At 30.7% G+C, this 23,519-nt stretch overlaps 1 protein-coding gene across 1 annotated transcript in view; it reads left to right on the top strand.

Moving 5' to 3' along the window:
• The first annotated feature begins 329 nt into the window (after positions 1 to 329).
• The window catches only part of LOC142319888 (synaptotagmin-12-like), a 59,734-nt gene continuing 36,544 nt past the window's right edge, over positions 330 to 23,519 (top strand). Inside the window, exons 1-2 of the mRNA XM_075357561.1 lie at positions 330 to 491; positions 22,000 to 22,164. Of these exons, the coding sequence (XP_075213676.1) occupies positions 330 to 491; positions 22,000 to 22,164 (327 nt within the window). The remainder of the gene's footprint in view (positions 492 to 21,999; positions 22,165 to 23,519) is intronic.

The raw sequence follows: 23,519 nt of genomic DNA, 5'->3' as shown, positions 1-23,519 counted from the left end.
ACTTGTAGAGAATTTAATACTAAACAGAATGGTGCAAGATAAGTTGAATAAAACAAAGAAAAGTTAGCCAAATTCGAATTTTATTTACAAATAGTACAGTAGACCAAAGTGCATTATACGTACCAGTTAAATGTTCAAAAATGAGTTCATCATTTTCAACGCATTTCTTGGTTTGCTTTTGTACCGCTTTTGTTGCACGTTTTAGTTCTTCAGGGCTGTCCTTAAGTTGCTCAGCCGCATAAATAATTCGAACAATTGTTTTCTCACGAGAATGTAGTTTTGTTTTGTGTACAATATTTTTCAGCCATCCCCAGACGCAAAAATGTAAAATGATTGGCAGCCAGGAATGTGGACTTCACAAACGACCCATTTCTCAGAGAAATGATGATTTAAGTGAGTGGAAACAGTACAAGAGAAGTGAGAAGGCGGGCCATTGTGCTGGAAGTGGACTTTGCGACTCAGCGCTAGAAGAACGTCTTCAAGCAGCTGCGGCAATTCTTCTTCAAGAAAGTGCGAGTAGACCTCAGTATTTAAGCGTTTAGGTAATATGACCGGTCTAAACTGCCAATTGTGAAGAAGACCGCACATACATCGACCCTAAATCGGTGTTGAAAATTGCTCTCCACCGTTTCATACGGATTTTCTTCTGCCCATGCTTATTGAGTAAGTTGTTGACGACATCTTGTGTGAAATTTGCCTTTTCGATAAACAAAACATACTTGTACAATTATCGATTTTTATTTCACCAGTTGCAAAACTCCAAGCGAAATGGACCGTCTCCTGTGTGTAGATGTTGAACTGGTTGTTTAAGATAAGGATAAAACTTGTATCGATTAAGTGTCATACAAACCATCGAATGCAAAGCTCAGATCCGCTTAGAAAGACGTCGTGTACTTACAGCTGGACTGAGCTGATCTGCATAGATAATTGCATCAATAACAACGTCGTGTTGGACAGATCGTTCGTATCTGGTACGAATAATTGGTAGAGAACCTGTTTCCCAAAAATTGGTAAAAGTTGCGCTAATTGTTTTGGGATCTGGAATCCTGCGATTCGGAAAACTGCGATTCGGTATTTCATATTCTTCTGAAACCATTACACCCACCCAAAACAGAATGCTGTATCAGCATATTCTTCTGTTGTAAATAAGTACGGCATTACTTCAATGGCATATCGATCACATTCAAACGAAAATTCACAGAAAACCTTCGCAAACGACAGCACAGTTCACAGTGCCCGATATACCTAATTACTTTCTGTACCTTACAGAATGATGTAAACACTAATTATTGTGTATTGTTGATCAGATGTTGCTATTTTATTGCCAACTTTAAAATAAACATTTTTCCAATAATTTATCGTATTTTTGTCATTAATAAAGAAAATTATTATTTAAGTAATTTTTTTTATTTATTTTTATTTTATAATCGTTTTGTAATTTGCTGTTTTTTTTTCCAAATTTTTAACATTTTCACAAATGTCTTACAAAAGAATTTGGTTTTTGTGTAAATTGAATAAATACTTTTCTGAAAAATGTACTAACTTACTGTTTCTAAATAAAATTCTAATTTTTCCAGCTTTTCTTTGTTTTATTCAATTTATCTTACACCACTTTATTAAAAATTAAATTGTCTACAATTTTTTTAAAAGGTTTTTGGGTTTATTACCCATTTAACAACGTTATTGTACGTCAAACATAAAAAAACAGGGATTTTACCCCAATTAATTGTTTTCACCCCAGATTTCTCAAAACCTACTACATGTATAGTTCTGGGACTTATTTTATTCATTTTTTTCGAGTCAAATACTATAAGAAATCACTACTTTTGCTGTTTTATTAAAGTCATAAAAATTCCGTACGACATATTTCACCGGGGTACCTGAAATCCAAGCGAAATTTTTTACAAGACGTAACTCCCAAACGAAATATTTTAGACATATGGTTATATGAACTTTTTCCATTATTTTCACGAGTAGAATAGATATGACAGTCCCGGGAGAACTTCGTGATACATTCTGTATATAAATAAATATATACGAGTATATAAATTTACTTTTTTCCTATCGATTTTTTTAATTAAATTATTTTAAATTAAGAATAATTTATAAATTATGATTATTAAAATCATTATATACTGAAACACTTTTCAGTTTATGATTACTTTTTGTTCTAATGTTGATTAAAATAAATTATATCGTTAATAATAATTATATAATTGCACACCCGGCTATCTGAATAATAGCACTGATAATTATCTCTTTATTAAGTGAAAAGCAAATTACTGTTATTTGTCCTATCTTTTAAAAAACTTCATCCTTTATATTAGATAATGTATTTTTAATTCGTTCATTAATATTAGTTATGATACTTGAAAACCTTTTAGAACTATTCTAACAATTGAAAACATAGTTGTCAGAATACCTTGGGATAGATGTCTGGCGATGATCCATCACTCCATAAAGCAGCAAATAATGTCGTTATCATCCTTTACAGTAAACATACAAAATATGCGTTGTTAACTTTATTAAATTATAATGATATCTATTACTATACATTAATCATTACCACCCTTATTTTACTAAGAGAGAATATACGGTATGTTAGTTATTTAATGCTTAGTTAATAAATTTAATTATAACTTGCCGACCTACGTGGCTGAGTAGATAGCATCTCGACATTCGTGCAGTGGTCCCGGGTTCGAATTCCGGTCAGGCATGGCATCTTTTCATATGCTATCAGTTTCCACCGGGCTAATGGCCATAACTGCTGTGCCCGTTCTTTTATAAAAAAAAATTATAATTTATTTTCTAAACATTTTAAAATATTGCTTGAAACCTTTAAAAGTTTAAATATAAAAACAATGCTCGGGAAAAAATAATTAAGAAAACTTTACTACAGTATATGAATCATTATTCCCCAACATACTATTTGTAATGAACGTTAAAATTTGTTTACTACTTAGCGATTAAATTGTAAATATACGAACTGTAAATGCTGACTTAACATATACAGCAAATATGTTCTCATATTATAAGTAACACTCGAGTTGCAAAAGAAATAATTACGAAATAATCAGTTCAAACTGGTTGAAATTCCACATTTAATAATTATTCACCGATTCGTTATCAAATGTCTGAGTCGTTCTAACAAAATTTTCAAAATATGAAGATTTAATTCATGTGTTACATCCTAATATGAAACTTCATATGGTTAGAAACAAAGCAACAAATTTACTTCGTTGAATAACTGTAAAATCAGAGAAAATAAAAACTTTTTTTGTGTTAATAAAAATAAAAAAAATAAAAAATACTTTTTTTTAGAATAAAGTCATATTGTGAAATAAGTGAAATTTTGTTTAAAAATACTTAAGATAAAACAAAAGTAATCAAATTTTATACAAAAAGAATAATGAGGAACTAAATTTTAAAGGAGAGCACAGTACACCAGACGTTTTGCAGAATAGAATAGTGTTTTTCAGATGATTTTCCTTTGTAAAATTACAAAGGATGATTGAAGAAATGTAGATATCAAAAGAATATTAACAAGAATAAAAAGAGCTTTTACGCATGTAAAGAGTTGGTTACCATCAATGTACATATAAGTGTTTTGTTTAAAAAAAAACTTGTGCAGTTCTTCGCAAGACTTTTCATTTTTTAATTTGATTTAATACTTAATATATATATATATATATATTTTTTTTAATTTGGTTTTATATTGCTAACAACAGATACCGCAAATGAAGAAACGTCAACGTTCCAACTTGCAGGGTTATAACGAATCACCTTTCTAACTTGCACCTCTCAAATTTTTCTCCACCTTAAATTGAGCGTAAATCAAGATCGACTCAACCAATCTTCATTAAATATTCACGTGCACAACTTCAGATACACTAATAGAGAATATTTAAAATTCAGTGACATTGATCAAGTAGTTGTGGATATTTTTGGGCCACAAAATTTTATACATAGACCTATTTTAATATATATATATATATATATATATATATATACGAGGTTAAGTCAATTATTATCCGCAATGTAGGTATAAATTTTATTGCAATACAAATAGGAAGCTTACATGTACATCATTTTTCAACATAGTCCCCTTGCATTTCAACGCACTTGGTCCATCGTTGCACAAGCTTCCTGATGCCCTCATAAAAGAAGGTTTTCGGTTGAGCTGCTAACCAGGAATGCACCGCTTCTTTTACCGTTTCGTCCGAGGTAAATCGACGGCCCCTTAATGCCACTTTGAATGGACCAAACATATGGTAGTCAGAAAGGGCAAGATCAGGACTATACAAAGGATGAGCCGGTACTTCAAAGTTGAGTTTCTGGAGTTTCAGCGGTGTGGGCCGTGTAATAACACAACACCTTTCGACGTTTGCTTCTCGTAAGTCCTCGGCGTTTGCTTCGAATTGCAGGCTTCAGCTTGGCAGTAAGCATCTCACTATAACGCGCACTTGTTTATTGTCGTGCCCCTTTCCTCATAATGTTCCAGTACTGGGCCTTGTGAGTCCCAAAAAACCGTAAGCATCAGTTTTCCTGCGGACGGTTGGGTCTTGAACTTTTTTTGGCAGGACGAATTTGGATGGTTTCTATTCCATACTCTGTCGTTTACTCTCCGGCTCGTAATGATGGATCCGTGTTACGTCACCAGTGATAATTCTGTCTAAGAAGAGTCCTGTTCGTTACCATAGCGATCCAAATTTTTTTGGCAGATGTCCAAGCGCAACTGTATTTTGTTTATGCAACTGTGTGAGTTGTTTTGGGACCCATCTTGCACAGATTTTATGAAACCCAAGTCTGTTGTGGATGATTTCGTAGGCAGAACGGTGACTAATTTACAGACGATGTGCCACTTCATCGATAGTTTAGTTACTCGTCTGTTTAAGAAAACCGTGTCACGTGCACGCTCAATGTTTTCCCCATTTGTGGCGGTAAACGATCGTCCGGCTCCTTCGACGTGCGTAACACTTGTGCGACCATTTTTAAGTTTTTCAATCCATTCGTAGACACTCCGTTAAGGCAACACACTGTTCCCGTACTGTACCGAAAGTCTTCGATGAATTTCGGCCCCTGATACAGCTTCCGGCCACAAAAAACGGATCACTGAATGTCGCTCTTCTTTGCTGCAAACAGAAAGCGGAGCAGTCATGGTTAACGGCAGGGCGGCGATAATGGAACTAACCTAGCAGCATCAAACCTGCATAGACATATCAACAATTAAACCACGCATGCGTCACCTACGCAACACGACAGTACTACCAACATAAACAAAAATATAACTAAATTGCGGATAATAATTGACTTACCCTCGTATTTATATATATATATAAAAGGAAACTCCAATTTTTAGGTGAGTGGTATTTTCGTACTTCTCATATCTCAAAACGTAAAGAAATTTCATTTCCACTCCCTCCCCACACTAACAACATGCGACCGAATAGAATACCGTAACTTTTCTTCAAAATGTTTTTTGAAGAAAAAATTCGGTAAAATTAAGGTTAATATGTCCGTTGTCGACCTTAAATTGAGCGTAACTGAAAAACAACTCAACCAATCGTTATCAAACTTTCATATGCACAACTTAAGATACACTATTACAGCATATTTAAATTTCCATGAAATTAATGTAGTAGTTTTGGTTATTTTTGAGCCACAAAACTTTATATATATATATATATATATATATATATATAAACTTCAGTAAAATTTATCTACTAATTTTGGATATTTTCGAACCAAAAAAACTGTATACATATAACAAAACGTCAATTTTTTAATGGATGGTATTTTCGTTCTCCTCACATCTCAAAACGTAAAGAAAATTTATTTTCAATTTCCCACTCGTTCCATGCGACCGAAAGTATTACCGTACTTTTCTTCCAAAAGTCGGTGAAAACTACTGAAAATATTTATATGGAATTAGCGCTTTTTGGTAATGAATGATACCAAGTAGAAAAGTAATGAACAAAAGTTTCTGAAAGGCAGTGTTGAAGAATATTAGAAATGAAGCTGGTCGATAAAGTTATAAAGTATCTTATCTGTAGCTCTGCAAATGACATGCAGTGGTTTTATTTATTTTTTTTAATCCTTCCTCTAAAATTAATCGGAGACAGGATGGGCTCTTTATACTCATGCACTTTCTAAAACCGAACAGATCTTTAAATCTAATAACCTTCTTGTATATGTTTTACTCGCTGTCAACTATTCTAATGTGTATTTTCAGCCACGAGACGTTAAACAGTTGTATTAGTTCTCGCATTTATCTCTTCATACTTTCTTCAGTATGATAATTAAATTGTTCAAAATAAGAGTATTTCTTCAGTCGTATAAATTTTGCATACCTGTGCCTATAAAAAAACTTGTTCTAACTGACTACCTGATTCACCAACACCCAGAAAAAACTACTGAAGATAAATTGATGAAAATTTGTACACTTTCTCCTTACGATGTAAGTGCATACTAAGAGATTCCGTGTTTAATGGGTTAAAATGGAGTAACAATGAAATTTATTATTTTTTTAATTTCTCGGCAATAAATGAAGACATCAACTTGATTTTTGGTGTATGTAATTTTTATATAAATATCTAAAAACTAATTTATAGATTTTTCGAATTTCAACCTTGAAAGGAGTGAAGAAAGGTAAAGAGAATTTGAACAACTATTGTAAATCTTCCCTATTTCCGACTATACTAAACGAGATATTCATTAGAGTAGGGCTTGCAAATACTCGTCAGATAAATATCTAAAAACCATTGTCGGGTTATTTTAATTTCGATTTTTTAAAGGGGGCGATGGTGTACGGCGCGGCGGCCCAACCAACACAGCTACTGTTACTGTAGATGTGACGCGAATGGCTACACCTGTCTCCGAATACTTAACTAAAAAACGTATAATAAGAGTAATAATTTTTTTTTCTAAATTAGAAACGAGGTACGGTTACCTCCTAGTGGTGTTTGTCGGGTAACGCTAAGAACCGAGCAGAGTACGTTTTTACCAGTACTTCATACAGGTAATCAGTTATTAAAAAAAAATTTTAAATGTCAACTGTTTTGAAACCCGCATTCTTAGATTACTCATAGGTTGGGGTCCTGTACTGACCAAACTGTTCTCTGAAGAAATTACAATACACTGATATTTTTTTATAAATTGAACAGGCTTTTATTTTTAATTATCATTAATATTATCACAAGCATGATTTATGAACCCAGCGGAGTGCAAGAGGCAGAGCCCTCTTGCTAGATGGAAAGGGAGGGCGAAGCGAGCCATGACCGGCTAAATATCTCCTGACCGCGATGGGAACAAGTAACCATATAGCGTGAGCAAAGCCGCATCAGGAATGCTAGATGGTAATACATATTTTCTTTATCTTAATTGGGCTTTATCAGTTTTGATTGGCTTATTTCAATAAATTAATAATACGGACTGATCTGACAGACTGTTCAAATTTTTTATTTTCCTTTTTTTGTTTTTCTTTATTTAAACATTGGACAACATTTATTATTTATTGTATATTCCTTTTATATTTTTAATAAAAAATTTTATTTACCGTTTTATCAATATTTAATGAAAATCTTTAAACAATAATTTTTATTAAATCAGTTTTATTTTTAATTAAATAAATAAGTTTGCTATTAAATAAATATTGCGGGAGAAGCCACATTGACATCGCGGGCGTTGCCGCGACGGGGAAACTCTAGTTATGTATAAAACTTATACAATCCTACTTCTCCCAGATAGCTTAGCAACTCAGATGACATAAAATATCATCAGTTCTCACTCCTTTATACTTATTTAAATATTTCAAAGCTCTTAAAATAAAAATCAGATCGTAATATAGAATCTCCTCTGAAATCATCATTGATTTCTTTCTCTCCTTTAGTACTTTATCGGATAATTTTCCTATTTTGTACAATCAATCTATTTATTCTTGCTATCTCTTTCTTATTTCCATAACAAACGTTATTTATTCACTTTTATTTTAATACATTTTGGCTTCATTTCGTAGCAGTTTTCTCTTTCTATTTGATATAATTATTTTTCCTCAGTATTCAAAAGTATTTTTGTTTATCTCATTACATTTCCCGTTCGATCAGTTTTCCCATGCTAATTTACACTTACTATTAATTTCATTTATTATTTGCCGATATAATTTTCTGCCTTCGTCATCTTTAGCATTTTTATAATTCTGCTTCAATCCTTCAATTTTACTATGTTTTTCGTTATCCATCTACCTACTGCTGTTTTTCTAACTTACATTTCTCCTTCTACCACAATTGGAAAATTTAGAATAGAATAAATAATTAGTATTTCCTCATTCCTAGATATCTTTAATTCTTCTTTGGTAATTTGGTTTGCTTGGCATTTCTCCCGCCACCACCCCATTCAGTCGCCCTAAAGCATAAGACCGAATGTCTGTGCCACAAACGCCTACTGAGCCTCGAAACAGTTTAGCGACCACTGTCCTAAATAGCTTCTAGAGCTTGCCTCGACTAAGCGCGGTGTCCGCGCTTAGGTTGCTGATTGCCAGTATGTACCTATCCACCATATTAAAGCGCCTGGAGCCTTAATTGGCTGGTGGTCAGCCATATATTTCTAGGATAGCTTCCGAAAGCAGTACGGTAGGAGTCTTTCCTTAGGTAAACTACTGATGTCGGTTGAACATAGCAACCACATCAAGAAACTTCCACACCATCCCACAATACGGTTCTCGCCACATTGACTTGCCGCTTGTCAGTGGCCAATTTTCCCCTTGACTACTAAGTCCAGGGTGGCCCGGTTTCTGGCCCCCCCAAAAGCAGGGCAGTCAAAAATCAGGTGTTCATTTGACTGGACTTTCCCACAGACGCACAGCTCATCAGCTGCCAGGCGGAACCGAAACAGATATTGGTTCAAATATAACATGGTTGGTGAGCACTTCTTTGGTAATAATTAAGAATTTTGTATCTGTTCTCTCACTTTTCGAAACTATGATTCCCTTTTTTTATTTCTTAAAAATAGCTTTTCTATTCAGGCACAGTAAAAAGAAACCTTTTTTAACTTTCTTGCAAAAATGTTCACGGTAAAGAAATTGTTTGTAATTATTGATTTTTGTATTTAATAAAAATAAAGAAAAATTGAAAACTGTTATTTATTAAATTGTTATTTATTCATAATATATGGTTCTAGAATTATTCAGGTAATAGTCGACAGCCTAAACTGTCAATTAGATAGAATTGAAATAATACTGCATCGGAGGAGATTCATTATCCCTCCGATACAGTAACGTATCGGAGGATACGTTAATTGGAGTAACGTATCGTAATCCGTCCGATTAATAAGGTCCTGTACTACTGGATCTTGATTTTTTTATTTATTTCAATTCATTCCTTCGTTCATACTCTGTTTTATTTGTTTTAATTAATAATAATATAAAATAATACTTGTAAAAATAATAATAATAATGTAATTGAAAAGGAATAGAAAATTCCATATTAGTCCTTTCAGATAGTTCTATTTTCATTTTTATCAGTTTACTTACGCTGGAAAACGTACTTTCCAGGCAATTCTTAAAAATTCATAAGGGATTTCTACCTCTCAAGCTTTAGTTGGGTTAAACTCTGTTAAGATCTTATCGTGTTTGGCATATATACATAATCTGCAAATTTAAAAACATGACCCTACGATTAGCATTTAACTACGTTTCTGATTTTAATAATCCGGTTTGCTTTAAATGTGGAAGATGAGCAACATTTGGAATATGTATGTGTAATTTTGTATTTACCCTTTATACAAGTAAATGATCCTTCAAGCAGTTTTAATTAAATAATATTATTAGCTAATTGTTTGTTTTATAAATAGTTTTATTATACAAATTCCATCTCTAATTTTCATAGAAATTAATTAACATAAAATATAATCATATATACGAGTATCTTCATAATCGTAAAATAAAGATAGTTTAATGAAGGTCATTTTTTAGAATTTTTGTGAAATCGTAGTCTAAATTCCAAAGCTAAGATGCAATTTCTTTAAATGAAGAATTTTGTATGCAATCAATACATTCTTATCTCGGAATAGTTAAACGAGCCATTTAAGTTAAGATATTAACTTAAATATCTTAACTTATTTAAACTTAAGAGTATAAATTTAATAAAGATACAAAATAAATTTAATAAAGATACTTTAACTAAATTAAGGATCTCAAGGATTAAGTTAATTTAATTAAGGATTTAATTGGAGTCATTTAAATATCCTTTTTTTACTATTCGACCACTTATGTATCAATTGCAACTGATATATAAATTACTTTAATTGAAGAATTAATATTATAATAATTTAAATTTAATTAAAATAATTAATGTTTTATTTTTAACAGACATTAAAATAACAAATTTTTCAGTTTGACAAATGTATATTTTATCCAAGTGGACACATACCCTTACAAAAAATTTCTATAAAATACACATAAATCGTTTCGATGGCCCAAAAATAATTTTTTTTTAATTTATTACTTTTAAAAAATTCAATTTTTGGTGATCACAGTGGTCGTATCTACATTTGTTTTATCTCAAATATTAATAACAGAAGTGACTTTTTTTTTCACTATAACTATTAATTTGAAAATTTCTTCGGGAATTTCATATCTTCAATTTTCCGATAAGATATCACTGATGGACAAAAAAAATTTAATGTTTCTTTAAGTGTGATACCATTTCTTGAATTGCTTTTGGCATACATTATAGATCTGTAAATACAATGTTTCCCTTTATAACGGTTTTCCATCACCGAAATGTCTTAGTGGAAATGTTCACCATGTCCATCACTTACGTCTCAGAGGTTGTCCGGGAAAAAATCCGGATGTGAGTGGAGGAAAGGTATTTTCAAAGACATATTACATCTCATACCTCTGTATGAAGTAAGAAGTTGATTAACAATATTGTGGTAATTGTCGAATTTTTGTTTGCCGAGAAAATTTTTGCAAACATCTTTAATTAAAGCCCAAGGTTGCACTTTCTACGTTATTTAACATCGAGTTAAATACATCATCTTTGACCAACTCTCTTATTTGAGGACCAACAAATATTGCTTCTTTAATTTTTCCTTTTCGGAAATTTCTGCCTGATGGACAAAAATCTGGGACTACCCTTCTTTGTTTTTACAAAATTTTTCATTAGTCCTAGCTTGATATGCAGAAGGGATAAAAATATTTTTTTGGGTTCAACTAAGGGCTCATGAATAATATTTTTCCCATTTGGAATTAAGTTGTCTCGTTTCTTCCACTCTTAGATAACAATGATTAACCCTAGCTCGGCTGTCACATTCCCAAAGAAAACATGTACTTAGTATAGCCTAACTGCATGCCTAACAAAATAGCTATAACTTTCAAATCACCACATATGTTCCAGTTATGTTTTTTATAATTTATTTTTTCAAGAACGTCTTTCATTACATCGTATGTCTCTTTCAAATTAATACCATTAGCGAGTGGTATCGAAGCATCATTTGTTACCGTTGTGTAGTAGAAACATTTTTTAACTATACTTGGACGAATCTATGAAAAGACGCCAGCCATCAGGTTTATGAACTAGTCCTAAGTGCAACATAAGGACATCAATATTTGCGCAATAAACCAAATTATTTTCATCAATAAAGTACTGAGAAAATTCTGTTTGTCGGCTTCGAAAGCCAGAAACTTTTGTATTTTTTTGAAGTAAATTCCAACCTTACAGTCTTGATCCTAACAGTTCAGCTTGATTTTTTGATAAATTTAAATCCCTAACGTCATTTAATTCACCTTGTGATGTAAGATTTGGCTTATTGGAAGATAATTCAGAATCAAAATCATTGTTGTCTTCTTCAGTACTGCCTGACTCTTCGTCGCTGCTTTCGAAACATTCATTTACAGGTGGCTGAGGAACTGGAATAATTTCACTGTGAGGTACAGGCTTGATTTCTGATTGCAATGAAGGATATTTTACATAATATTTAGATTTTTTTTAGAAAAACCAGACACACTTGTTAAACAAAAGTAACAATCGGTTACATGATCCTTTCGTTCACGCCAAACCATAGGTACACGAAATAGTACCTTCCGTGTATCTTTCAGCCATTCTCTTAAATAAACAGAACAATTAGTGCATACTATATGAGGATCCCACGTCTTATCCTGATCACCAATTTTACACTGAAAGCAACGATATGCTTTTTTAATTAAAAGTATAATGTTTTTTTTTCCGTTTGATTTTACGGTAAACTCACCACATACATAACAAAAGGCATCCACATCATTTACACAATTTCGAGCCATTATGACACTGGACTGTTAACAAACTTATGACTGCAATAACACTGAACAAAATTAATTCATTTCTAAATCCAGTGCTTAATACAAACAATACAGCTGTGTTTTCAGCCACATGTTTTGACCTGCACACAAATGATTAATCTTGTCCATGAAGGCTCACTCTTTAGTATTGGATATGATGTCATAATACGTGACTGTGATATGATTTAATTCTTTGTCTAGTATTGTTTATTTATAAATTACAAATTATGTTAAGAAAGTTAAACAATAAAAAATGAGCCAACAAAATACAATACAGGAGCTTAAAATGCTAACTATGCGTTGAAAAATGAAAAAAATCCTTTAATTAAAATGTAATTATTTTTCTTAAGTGGTGGGTGATAGAAAGATTCTGAGTTCATATTCTTTTTCAGCATAAAAAAACAGATTAAAATCATGTATCACATGTTAGGAAACAAAAATTATGTTTATCGGTGTATTTAATTCAATTTTCAGATTTCGCTCATTTTGCTAAGTTCTATTTAAATTTATAGCAGTTGTGAAAAGAATGGTCATTGCAGTTTTTAATTTCGTATAATCGTTTTATTTATAATATATTTTGTTTCAGTTTGTTATACAAACTTTTTTATTTCTATATTTATACTTTTTTTTATCCTAACTTCTTAAGCTGTATAACTATTTCAAGATAAGAATGTATTAATTGCATATGAAATTCGTCACATAAAGTAGTTGCATGTTAGCTTTGGAATTTAAATTATGATTTCACAAAAACTTCTAAATTAATAAACACTTTTTAAACCTACAGATACTTAAATTATATAACAAGTACTTAATTACATGACATAATTAAGTATACTTTTTAATACTTATAAATGTTCAATTAAAATTTTACTTTAAAAATTAAGCATATAAAATAGGTTAATGTAAAACAAATTGGTATTTACAAAATACAAGTAGGGTAATTTTTTTCTCATCTAGTACACGAATATAAATGTTTCAAATCTCCATTTTTTTTGAGGAGATCAGCGTTATTCATGGAGATCAGCGTTAACTTATGGTTTTAACACTACTATTTTTTTTTTTACAAAAGTTTCACAAAAAAAAAAAAAACGTAAAAGAACAAACTTTATGATCATCGGTTGAATACAAGCTTCGTTGTTAGATAAATCCGTTTATCGCCGACAATTACAATCCTATTTAAAAACATATTAAAATCTGACACTTTTTTTGAATATATAAATACAGAAATAAATGTATGTCTATTTAAAATTATAGAATAAATTTTAAACATTAATTTGTAGTAGAAATATACCGATTATAATGAACCTTAAGTAAATCTTTTTTAACATGGAATAATCCAAATTTTATTATTTTTCTTAATATCAACTGGGTAAAACTTTAGCTTCAAATATATTTCATTATTTTTATTATTATTCGGAAGGAAGAATAGAGATATGGAAAATAGTAGGAAAAATTATTATAGAAAATGGTTGGTTTAGCATGTTGACTTCTAATAGATTGGCCTTGATTTCGGTAACCTTTCTTTCTTTATCTGTTTAGCCTCCGGAACCACCGTAAGGTATTGCATCAGAGAATGAATGAGGATGATATGTATGAATGTAAATGAAATGTAGTCTTGTACACTCTCAGGTCAACCATTCCTGAGATGGATGGTTATTGTCGATCTTATGATTTTGGTAACCGGTAAGGATCTATGGGATTTAGATCACTGTCGAATAACATCAAATTCATCAAGTTCTACTCGATTGTGTTTGCAATGATTCAAGCTAACACAAAATACTGGCGTTACTTCAGGTGTTGCTGTTTACGAAATCAACTAACTATTTCACTCTCTATATTTGCTATGTATAAATTTTAATACGTTTTTCACTTGTCCATTTTTAAGAGGCGATTTTAAGACTCTGATATTATTCTTGCATTTTATATGCATAAATATTATGTTTAGCCCACTGGGCTGGTCTAGCGATTAACTCATCGTCACAAATCGACGATGAGTTGATTTCCGAAACAGTTGATTTCCGAAGTCGAAGGTTCTGAAGTTCAAATCCTCGAAAAATGTTAGTTTTTTTTAATACTGTTTTGAATACTAGACTCTGGATACCCAATGTAGTTTGGTTGTTGGGGTTCAATTAACCACACATTTCAGGAATGGTCGACCTAAGTCTTTAAAAAACTACACCTCATTTAAATGACATATATGTAACATTTTTATCTCATTGGGTCCTGGGGAGCCTATTTATTGTTCACTAGTTTAATGAATTACAACGTTCACATTAGGAAAATAAATGTATTAAATATTAATATATAAATATTACTGTTAATTTATTTTCTATATTTTCTTGTTTTTTTTTTCTGCACTTATTTTATTATATTTACAACCACCTTATCTTTTTCTTTAATCTTTGTAGTCCTGATATAACTACCCGCCGTGTTGGTCTAGTGGTTAAACTCGTCATCGCAAATCAACTGATTTCGAAGTCAAGAGTTCTAAGGTTCAATTTCGTGTAAAGACAGTTACTTTTATACGCGTTTGAATACCAGATTGTTGACACTAGCGTTCTTTGGTGACTGGGTTTCAATTAACCACACATCTCAGGAATGGTCGACCTGAGACTGTACAAGACTACACTTCATTTACATTCATCCTCTGAAGTAATACCTGAACGGTGGTTCCGAAGGCTAAACAGGAAAGAATCCTCATATATCTCTCCTAATTTTTCCTTTAAAAGATTATAGTTGTATTTTGTCTGTATGTATATCACTACTCCGAAAATTTCATTGGTGATTTTGAGCTCTAGTAGTAGGAAGCCTCAGTAGTAGGAAAATTTAAAATTTAAGGCCAGCGCAAAGGAGAATCATCTTGTATCCAAATAAAGTGCTACAATGGTAATTTTTTTTTGAGATTATTTTTTGCTTCTTTGCTCAATTTTCTATTTTATTTATTTATTATTATTTTTTTAATTTAATTATTCACCTTTTTTTAAATATTAAAACATTTTTAAGCTAGTTACAAAAAGAGATTTATTCAAAAAGAAAAACTTTTTTACTATTGAAATTGAAATTTTTTTCCCCTAATCTGTATGTTGCGATCTGTTCAACTAGTGAACAATAAACAAACTGAAAATTTGGAAGTAATTTTAAAACAAAAAACTCCCCACTTTTTCAAATAAGTGATATATCTATATCACAAAGACTTATAAAAGTTATTTAATCACAAACATGCCCGTTATTATAAAAACAAAACAAACAATATTTATTTTTATACTACTCTTACCACAATTATACTTCAGATACTTTGAATAAATGATGATTGTTTTGGGGAGTTTAGCAGCATCTTTTCTTTGTTGCAACTCTCACTGCAGCACTCATGACAACTTCTCTTGCTTCCTCATTCCCTAATGTGTTTTGAACAAGCTACTTTAGAAATCTTCTTGTGAAGAATTGCTTCAACTGCAATCAGAACTGGATTTTCAAGGTCGATGTTATTTTTTGCTTCTTTTTAACCAAATTTATTATAAGCTTTAAAATTTAAATTAATAAATCAGCTATACTGTTGAAAAATAAATACATACCATATTAATATTGGTGAAAAACACGTATCTTACAACTGAAAATTAAATTAAACGAAATAGTAAAAATCTGATGTGGACACCACATGACTTCGTTGTACGCCTATTAAATTACATGACGCATTTCTAAAAGTACATAAAACGTTATATCACTAATAACATCTGATTTTTTCTTTTTTTTTTTTTTGTTATTACTGAATTATTATTTATTGCAAAATTTTTTTTACAATAAGAAGTTAATAATTATTAATAAATCAATATATTTAAATTAAAAAAAAGGAAAAATTGAAGAAAATGTTGCAAACCAAAAAAAATAAACAGGTAGAAAATATTTCAAACAAAGAAAGAATAAAAATATTAAGAGAAGATGATAAATACAAAGAGGAAGAAAATGTTAAAACCAAATAGAATGTTAAAAAATAAAAAGATAAAGAGATGATGAATATATAGAGAGAAAATTTTAAAACTAGAGAACGTGCACATAAATTAAGATAAGAAAAGAATTATATCAAACCATAGAGCGACTAAATGATTGGCAACAAAAAACAAATAAACGAAATGATGATTAACTTGGACTTAGGAGAATATTGTCCGACAATATCAGTGAAATAAACTAAAAGATAAGGATTTTTTACAATTTATCAAAGATCGGGCATGTATGACTCAGTGTATATGTTTTTCTTGTAAGGGTCTATTTTTCAGTCACGTTCTCTGTAGTTAACTTCAACGCAGATAAAATTAAATAGAAATTCCAGAATAAGTAAATAAAATTAAACTAGAAAATCCAAAAAGAATACGATTCTAAATTATAATTTTCAATTAATATATTAAGTAATTAGATGTTTCACCAAATCTATTACGTATACATATGTAATAATTCCTATTAAATTAAATTTACACATTTTTGAAAGTACATAAAATTTTATTTCATTAATAACTTCTTACTTTTTTCATATTATTATTTTTTTTATTGTTGTTATTGAATAATTATTTAATGTATTTTTTTTTCAATCACGGGTTAATAGTTGTTAATAAATCAATATATTTAAATTAAAAAAAGGTTAAAAAAAAAGAAAAGGAGATGAAGTTTGATCCGAACCGATGTGCCTTCCCTTGTAAGATCCAAATATTTCATTAATTAAAGTTTTATTTGGCTATAAATCTGGAACCAATGAAAATAAGTGCCACTTATGGTATATCCTTGAAAAGCTCTCAATGTGGTAAGAAAAAGTGAAAAATCCAAAAGTTTTTGGGAACTTTTGGTTCGGTCGACTGCAATCAAAAGAGGAGGTGACAACTAGATGTTACAACAGATCTAAATTTAAAATTTCAACATCCTACGGCTAATCGTTTTTGAGTTATGCGAGATACACACGCACATAACGTACCTACAGACTTCACGCCGAAACTAATTAAAATGGATTCAGGGACTGTCAAAATGGATATTTCCGTTGAAATCTGAAAACCGAAATTTTTGCGATCACAATACTTCCTTTACTTCGTACAAAGAAGTAAAAAAGAAAGCCCTCAAATCGTTTAAAAAACAAGAATAAAAACTTACATACATGCTTTTCTTTTAAAAACAACATACAAAAAGGCAATTCGTACTAAAACCTATAATATAATTATGTTTTCAGAGAATTTTCTATTTAAGCATGACTAAAAGTAAAAGCGTGGACGCGCTCTAATTATATAATCGTTGTGTATGAGAGCGCGCCCCAGGTTTTATTCAATCATGCGTTAATAAATTTTTTTAAAGTAATTTTCTTGAAAACAAAATTACTTTTTAATTTTTTGTAAGAATCTCTTTTTTGATCAGCTTTATACTTTTTTCGTATTTCCTACTTTTTAGTCATAATTAAATGAAATTTTTATCAGTTTTTACATTTTATATAAATATGTTTGATATAAATATGCATGTACTCGTATGTACAGACAAGCGTATATAATTTTTTTTTTTTTTAAGTTTTTTATAACATATTTATTTTATTTTATTAGATTTATTAGGCTTTTAAAAAAATCTCTTTCGGCAAGCCGGAAGGCGGAGGTAGATTTCACCGGTGCTAAGTAGAGGATAAAAAATATTTCCACCTTAAAGTTAAGAAAAACTTCAAATTTACTCAATACAATGGTTGCATGTAAAAAACGTTTCACATTTTTAGCATACGACAAGCCCCATCTTCTTACAATTCCAGCAAAATTTTGGTCATCCCTTGCCGTAAGGGTTGGTCATATCAAAAATTGTTTCAGACAAAAAGGTTTAGGTAATGTTTAAAGGACTAACTACCACTTTAAACCGATTAGATACTGTGCCTATTAAGGAAGGTATGATTTTTTTTTACCTTCGAAAATTTTTTCCAGCCCCTGGAAAAATTTGGGGTAAAATGGGGTAAAATTTTTTACCCCATTTTTTCCAGCCCCTGGGCCACCAAAGAATAGTAGGAACTTTAAACGAATTCGAAATTTTACTTATTAAGAAAATTATAGCGATATTTTGTTTTTTCGAAAAAGCCCCCCATTTCCACCCCATAGTCCAATTTTTCCCATTAACGAATTCGATCGAGATTTTGTGTCGTATTTTATGTATCAATTTGAAAGTGATTGGCGCAAATTACGGCAGTTATCATGTAAGAAAGTGAAATATATTTATATAAATACGAGTATATAAAATTTATCATTTACTTTATCAAATTTTTATCATACACTTAAATACATTTTTCTATTTACATTTTATTCCTTATACGGTTCATCTCCGCTATGGCATCATTGTTACAAGGTTTACTGCCTGCTAATTTTGAGTTCTCCAGTTCTTCAATCCAAAGTCCATCAAGAGATCTAACTCTACTAAGGCTAATGTATGTTTGTTCTTTGTTGGCGTTCTAAGCGAGTTTTGCAGTCTCCAGGTGTTTCTGATGCACGATATTGCGATTCGCGTTGGTGTCGAGTGCTAATCGAACTTCACGCTGTACTGGTGTTTCGGTAATTCTCAACTGCGCTTTGTATTGGTTATGAATATCCAATCTTGCTCGCTTCGCTTCTTTATCTTGATTTGCTTTCTTTACGTCGTATTTTTGACGCACTTTCTTCAACCATTTCTTTCGCTAAGTTGTTGTGTTGTCTCTTTTTGTTTATCGTTGTAGAATTTTGTTTGTTTCTTTGCTACATCCATGCCGAGATCGGTGTCTTTCTCGACATTTCTTTTAAAATACTTTCTGAGGAATTATATTATTCCATTTTTATTTTCTCTACAGAACTGTGTTTTTTGAAATCATATTTTAACAATCCAATATTCTGAAGAAAAGCAAGTTTTAATTTTTTTTTTATACTTTTAAGAAATCATATTTCAACAAATTAAATTCTCTTATGTTATAAAGGTTCTTCGTAAAGTGTTAGTTTTACCATCTTTTTTTTTTTTAATTGTGTAAATATTTAAATTGACAACTATTACATTTACAACTATTACAATTACTATCTTTACTACTATTTATTTTTATTACTATTACTTTTAGTTGTTTTGATTTTTTAGCAAACAAAAAACAGTATTTATATGCAGTTTTATTTTATATTATATCCTGTAGAATTAGCTTCCATTATTATAAATGATACCAGTTATTTATAACTAAATCCGGTGATTAGAGCAATAAATTTTAGAAACTAAATTTACACTAGTTGTATAAAAATCCCCTTCAACAGACACGTGATCTACTCATACTGAATCGACAGTCAAAATCAGTCGGATCAAAGCTACATCTTATCAATTCAGCTCCCTTCCTCAAGATGTTCTCCTTGTATGACTGACAACTTATGTATAAATGTTCTATATGTAAAATATAAAAGTATATTAAATTAGCAATGGAATTTTGTATTGTCACCCGACTTACGTCTCTGTATAAACTTTCACCATTGTATGACGTAGGGAAATGAGTTTAACTGAGATTGCATGATTTGAGGACACGGTTGAAACATTTTAAGTTGAAGAAAAGCATATGAGAAATTTGTGAGTATGTATAATCAATCAATTATTAAAAAAACATTTACGAATCCTTACAACAATAATATCTGTACCAATTAAAGTAAAAAACAATGTTTTGTTGGAAATGTAAGAAGACTCATGTTTTGCTTTAGACAATTCCAATGGCACGTAATTGTAATTGCAAATGTAATTCTTCAACTCAAAATTCCCAGTATGACATAAGAATTCCTTATATCTAGTAGGATAAGATAAAATTTATATCACGAAAGACAAAAATTTAGCATAAGCTATAAACCAATCGGAAATAAATATACTCCCTCCCACAAAAAAACAATTAACTTAGAAAAATACCAGAATTAAGTAGCTCCCGGTTGGCACAATAGATCTCGCTTTATAAATTTCGTTTATAAATTTTGATAAAAAAAAAATTGTTGGTGATATATCTGTTACAATAAATTACCGTTAAATAAAATGTATATTTTATCTTACCACTATATAGAGACAAAGTCTTTTTCGTTTGTACCATTTGATCACAAATCAAATCTTACCAATCTCACTGTTATATAAGTTACAAATAAAAAACTCTGACGTGGACCCATATGACTTCCTTGTACGCATATTAAATTATATATGTACATTATTTTAAAAATGAAAAGTAATAAAATTTTATTTCATTAATAACTTCTGATATTTTTCATAATTTATTTTTATTATTATTGAATTATTATGTATCGTGATTTTTTTTACAATCAGAGGTTAATAAATCAATTAAAAATCAACACATTTAAATCAAAAAAAAAGAGATAAAGTCTGATTCGAACCGATGTGTCTTTCCCTTATAGATTCAAATATTTCATTAATTAAAATTTCATTTGGCTATAACTCTGGAACCAATGAAATAAGTACCAATTATATATCGTCGAAAAGATTTCAATGAGGGCTTATTACTGCAGTTAAGAAAAAGTCTAAAATCCAATTGTTTTAGATTTTAGGCTTTTTTGGACACTTTTGGTTCAGTCGATTGCAATCAAAAGAGGAGGTTCACAACTAAATGTTACAACAGTCCTAAATCCAAAATTTCAACATACTACGGCTAATCTTTTTAAGTTATGCTAGATACGTACGTACGTACAGACGTCACGCCGAAATAAGTCAAAATGGATTTAGGAGTGATCAAAATGGATGTTTCTGTTCAAATCGGAAAACTGAAATTTTTCACGATCACAATACTTACTTTACTTCGTACAAGGAAGTAAAAAAAGTAAATCATAAATAACTTTTAACGTCATTTAATAAATTTAATATCATTGTCTATATCGATCATTGTCTATGTCAATATCGACATTTTTTTACGGTTATCATGTGTTTTATTAAATTTTATGTCATTATTTGTAAAAGCTCAATTTATATTCCCATTGTAATATACGTAAAGACAAATTTGTTTGATTATACAATTAAAGGGAATGATGACCATTTTACATATGTACAACTGAAAAATTGTTATTCATTCAAATTAAACTATTTTATCCGGTTAGCTGTAAATAGTTATAAAACTATTTGGAAATAGTTATTTAGATTGGAAATAGTTATTTCCAATCTTTGAAGTTCTATTCGCATGTAGCGCAGGCGAAATCGCGACGAAGGATGTTAGTATATAATAATTTAATATTTATGTTTTATAAATAACAAATTATGTTTTAGAGTTATGTTACGAGTAAAGCAAGCTGAACTCTATTTTATAATTAAATAAAAAGAATAATAATAAAAAATTAATGTGAAGTCTAATTTTGTTTTTACATAAAATTAAATAAATTTCTTATACAAAATAAATTATTAAAGGTCTAAATAAGTTATTTAATAAAAAAAAACTTTTGTTTCAATTTTACAATTTTTTGCTCATTTTTTACCCTCCCTTGGAATTTTTTGTTAAATAACCGACATTGCTTGAGTTTTTGACGGAATATGACCTTTCTAGTAGTTTACCTAAAAAATTCTGAAAAAATTAAAAAATTTAAGTTTTCCTCATTTTACTTATCTTTTATTCTTCATAAAAATACATCTGTAATAATATTCTCTAAGTCATAATAATAAAGTAATGTTAATAATCTAAGAACTGAAACTAATTTATTTTTATTTTATTTCAGATGGCTGTGACGTTGTTGTGCGTACTGGCATTAGTTTTGCTTGTAATATTAATGTGTCGTTTATTTGGATTTTGGCCACATATAACTGCTTGGGTGTTCTCGAATAAAGAAGAAAAGACATCGCTCACTCGATTAAAAGGACATTATAATGCAAACGGTTATCTAGTACGTAATTTTTGCATTATTTTAATATTGTACTTATAAGCAGTGTGACCGGTAAAGATGCAGGACACAGATTGTACAGATACAAACTCCATTTCAGAATATTTTTACGTTATGATATTTATATTTCTTCTTTTTCTGATTGTTTTAAAGTATATATCCTACTAGAAGAAGTAGGATATATATTTATAAAAAAAATAATAATTTGAAACCTAACGGAATTTTTTATTATAATTCCGACTGATTAAAAAGGACTTCACAAATTTAAAGTCATGTAAAAATGTATTGACATAACCGACATATTCGGTTAAGGTCTCATTTCATAGAAAAACACATCAAGTTTATCACTCAACGTTCACTTTGGTTCGATATGGCTTTTAATTGTAATGCGAAATACATCCCACCTGAAGTCGATTTGATTCCAGACTGTAGCCAACAAGGGCGTAGCTGCGGCGTTAATTCAAAGCCTTAGCTCAACAATATCAGCAAGTAAAGAGGGTAGGACATAAACCCGATCTTTAATGAAACTTCACAAGAAAAGATCTGGCGGGATCAGATCTGGAGAGCGAGATGACCATACGATTGGCCCTTCACTACCGATCCACCGACCTGGGAATCAAGTATCAAGAAAATCTCAGACTTCTAGGCAGTAGTGAGGTGGTGCCCCGTCTTGATGATAGTAATGGCGTCCATCTTGGTCATCATCGTCTAACTGAGGAATTACGAAAATTTTGAAGCATGTCCTGATAAACAATACTATTTATTACGGTTGCCTCCTGGAAAAAATAAGGGTCGAACAGTCTTTGTTTGCTTACGACACAAAAACATTAACCTTAGGGTTATCACGAATGTGCTGCAAAGTTTTATGAGAGTTTTTGCTACCCTATATTCGGTAGGTATGAATTTCACCTTGCCACTGACGTGAAACTTTGACTCATCCTTAAAAATTACATTGTCTAAAAATGTATCGTTGCCTACAATTCTATTCATCATTTCCATACAAATATGTAGCCGAAGAACTTTGTCGTCATCTGTAATGTGGTGAACCATGGTTAGCTTTTATGGCTCCAAGTGCAATCGGCCGGCAAAAATTGCCGGCCTCCGTGGCGCGAATGGTAGCGTTTCGGCCTTTCATCCGGAGGTCCGGGGTTTGAATTCCGGTCAGGCATGGCACTTTCACACACGCTACAAATCATTCATCTCATCCTCTGAAGCAATACCTAACGGTGGACCCGAAAGTTAAAAAAAAATGGTCAACGCCCTTGTGTAACAGCTGATTTCCGAAGTCGACGATTCTGAGGTACAAATTCTAGTAAAAGTTAGTTACTTTTATACGGATTTGAATACTAGACAGTGGG

The sequence above is a fragment of the Lycorma delicatula genome, chromosome 2 (genome assembly GCF_047948215.1).
Source record: "Lycorma delicatula isolate Av1 chromosome 2, ASM4794821v1, whole genome shotgun sequence".
Classification (NCBI taxonomy): domain Eukaryota; kingdom Metazoa; phylum Arthropoda; class Insecta; order Hemiptera; family Fulgoridae; genus Lycorma; species Lycorma delicatula.
The sequence above is the reverse complement of the archived record's forward strand: the minus strand, read 5'-3'. Positions and strand labels throughout refer to the sequence as shown.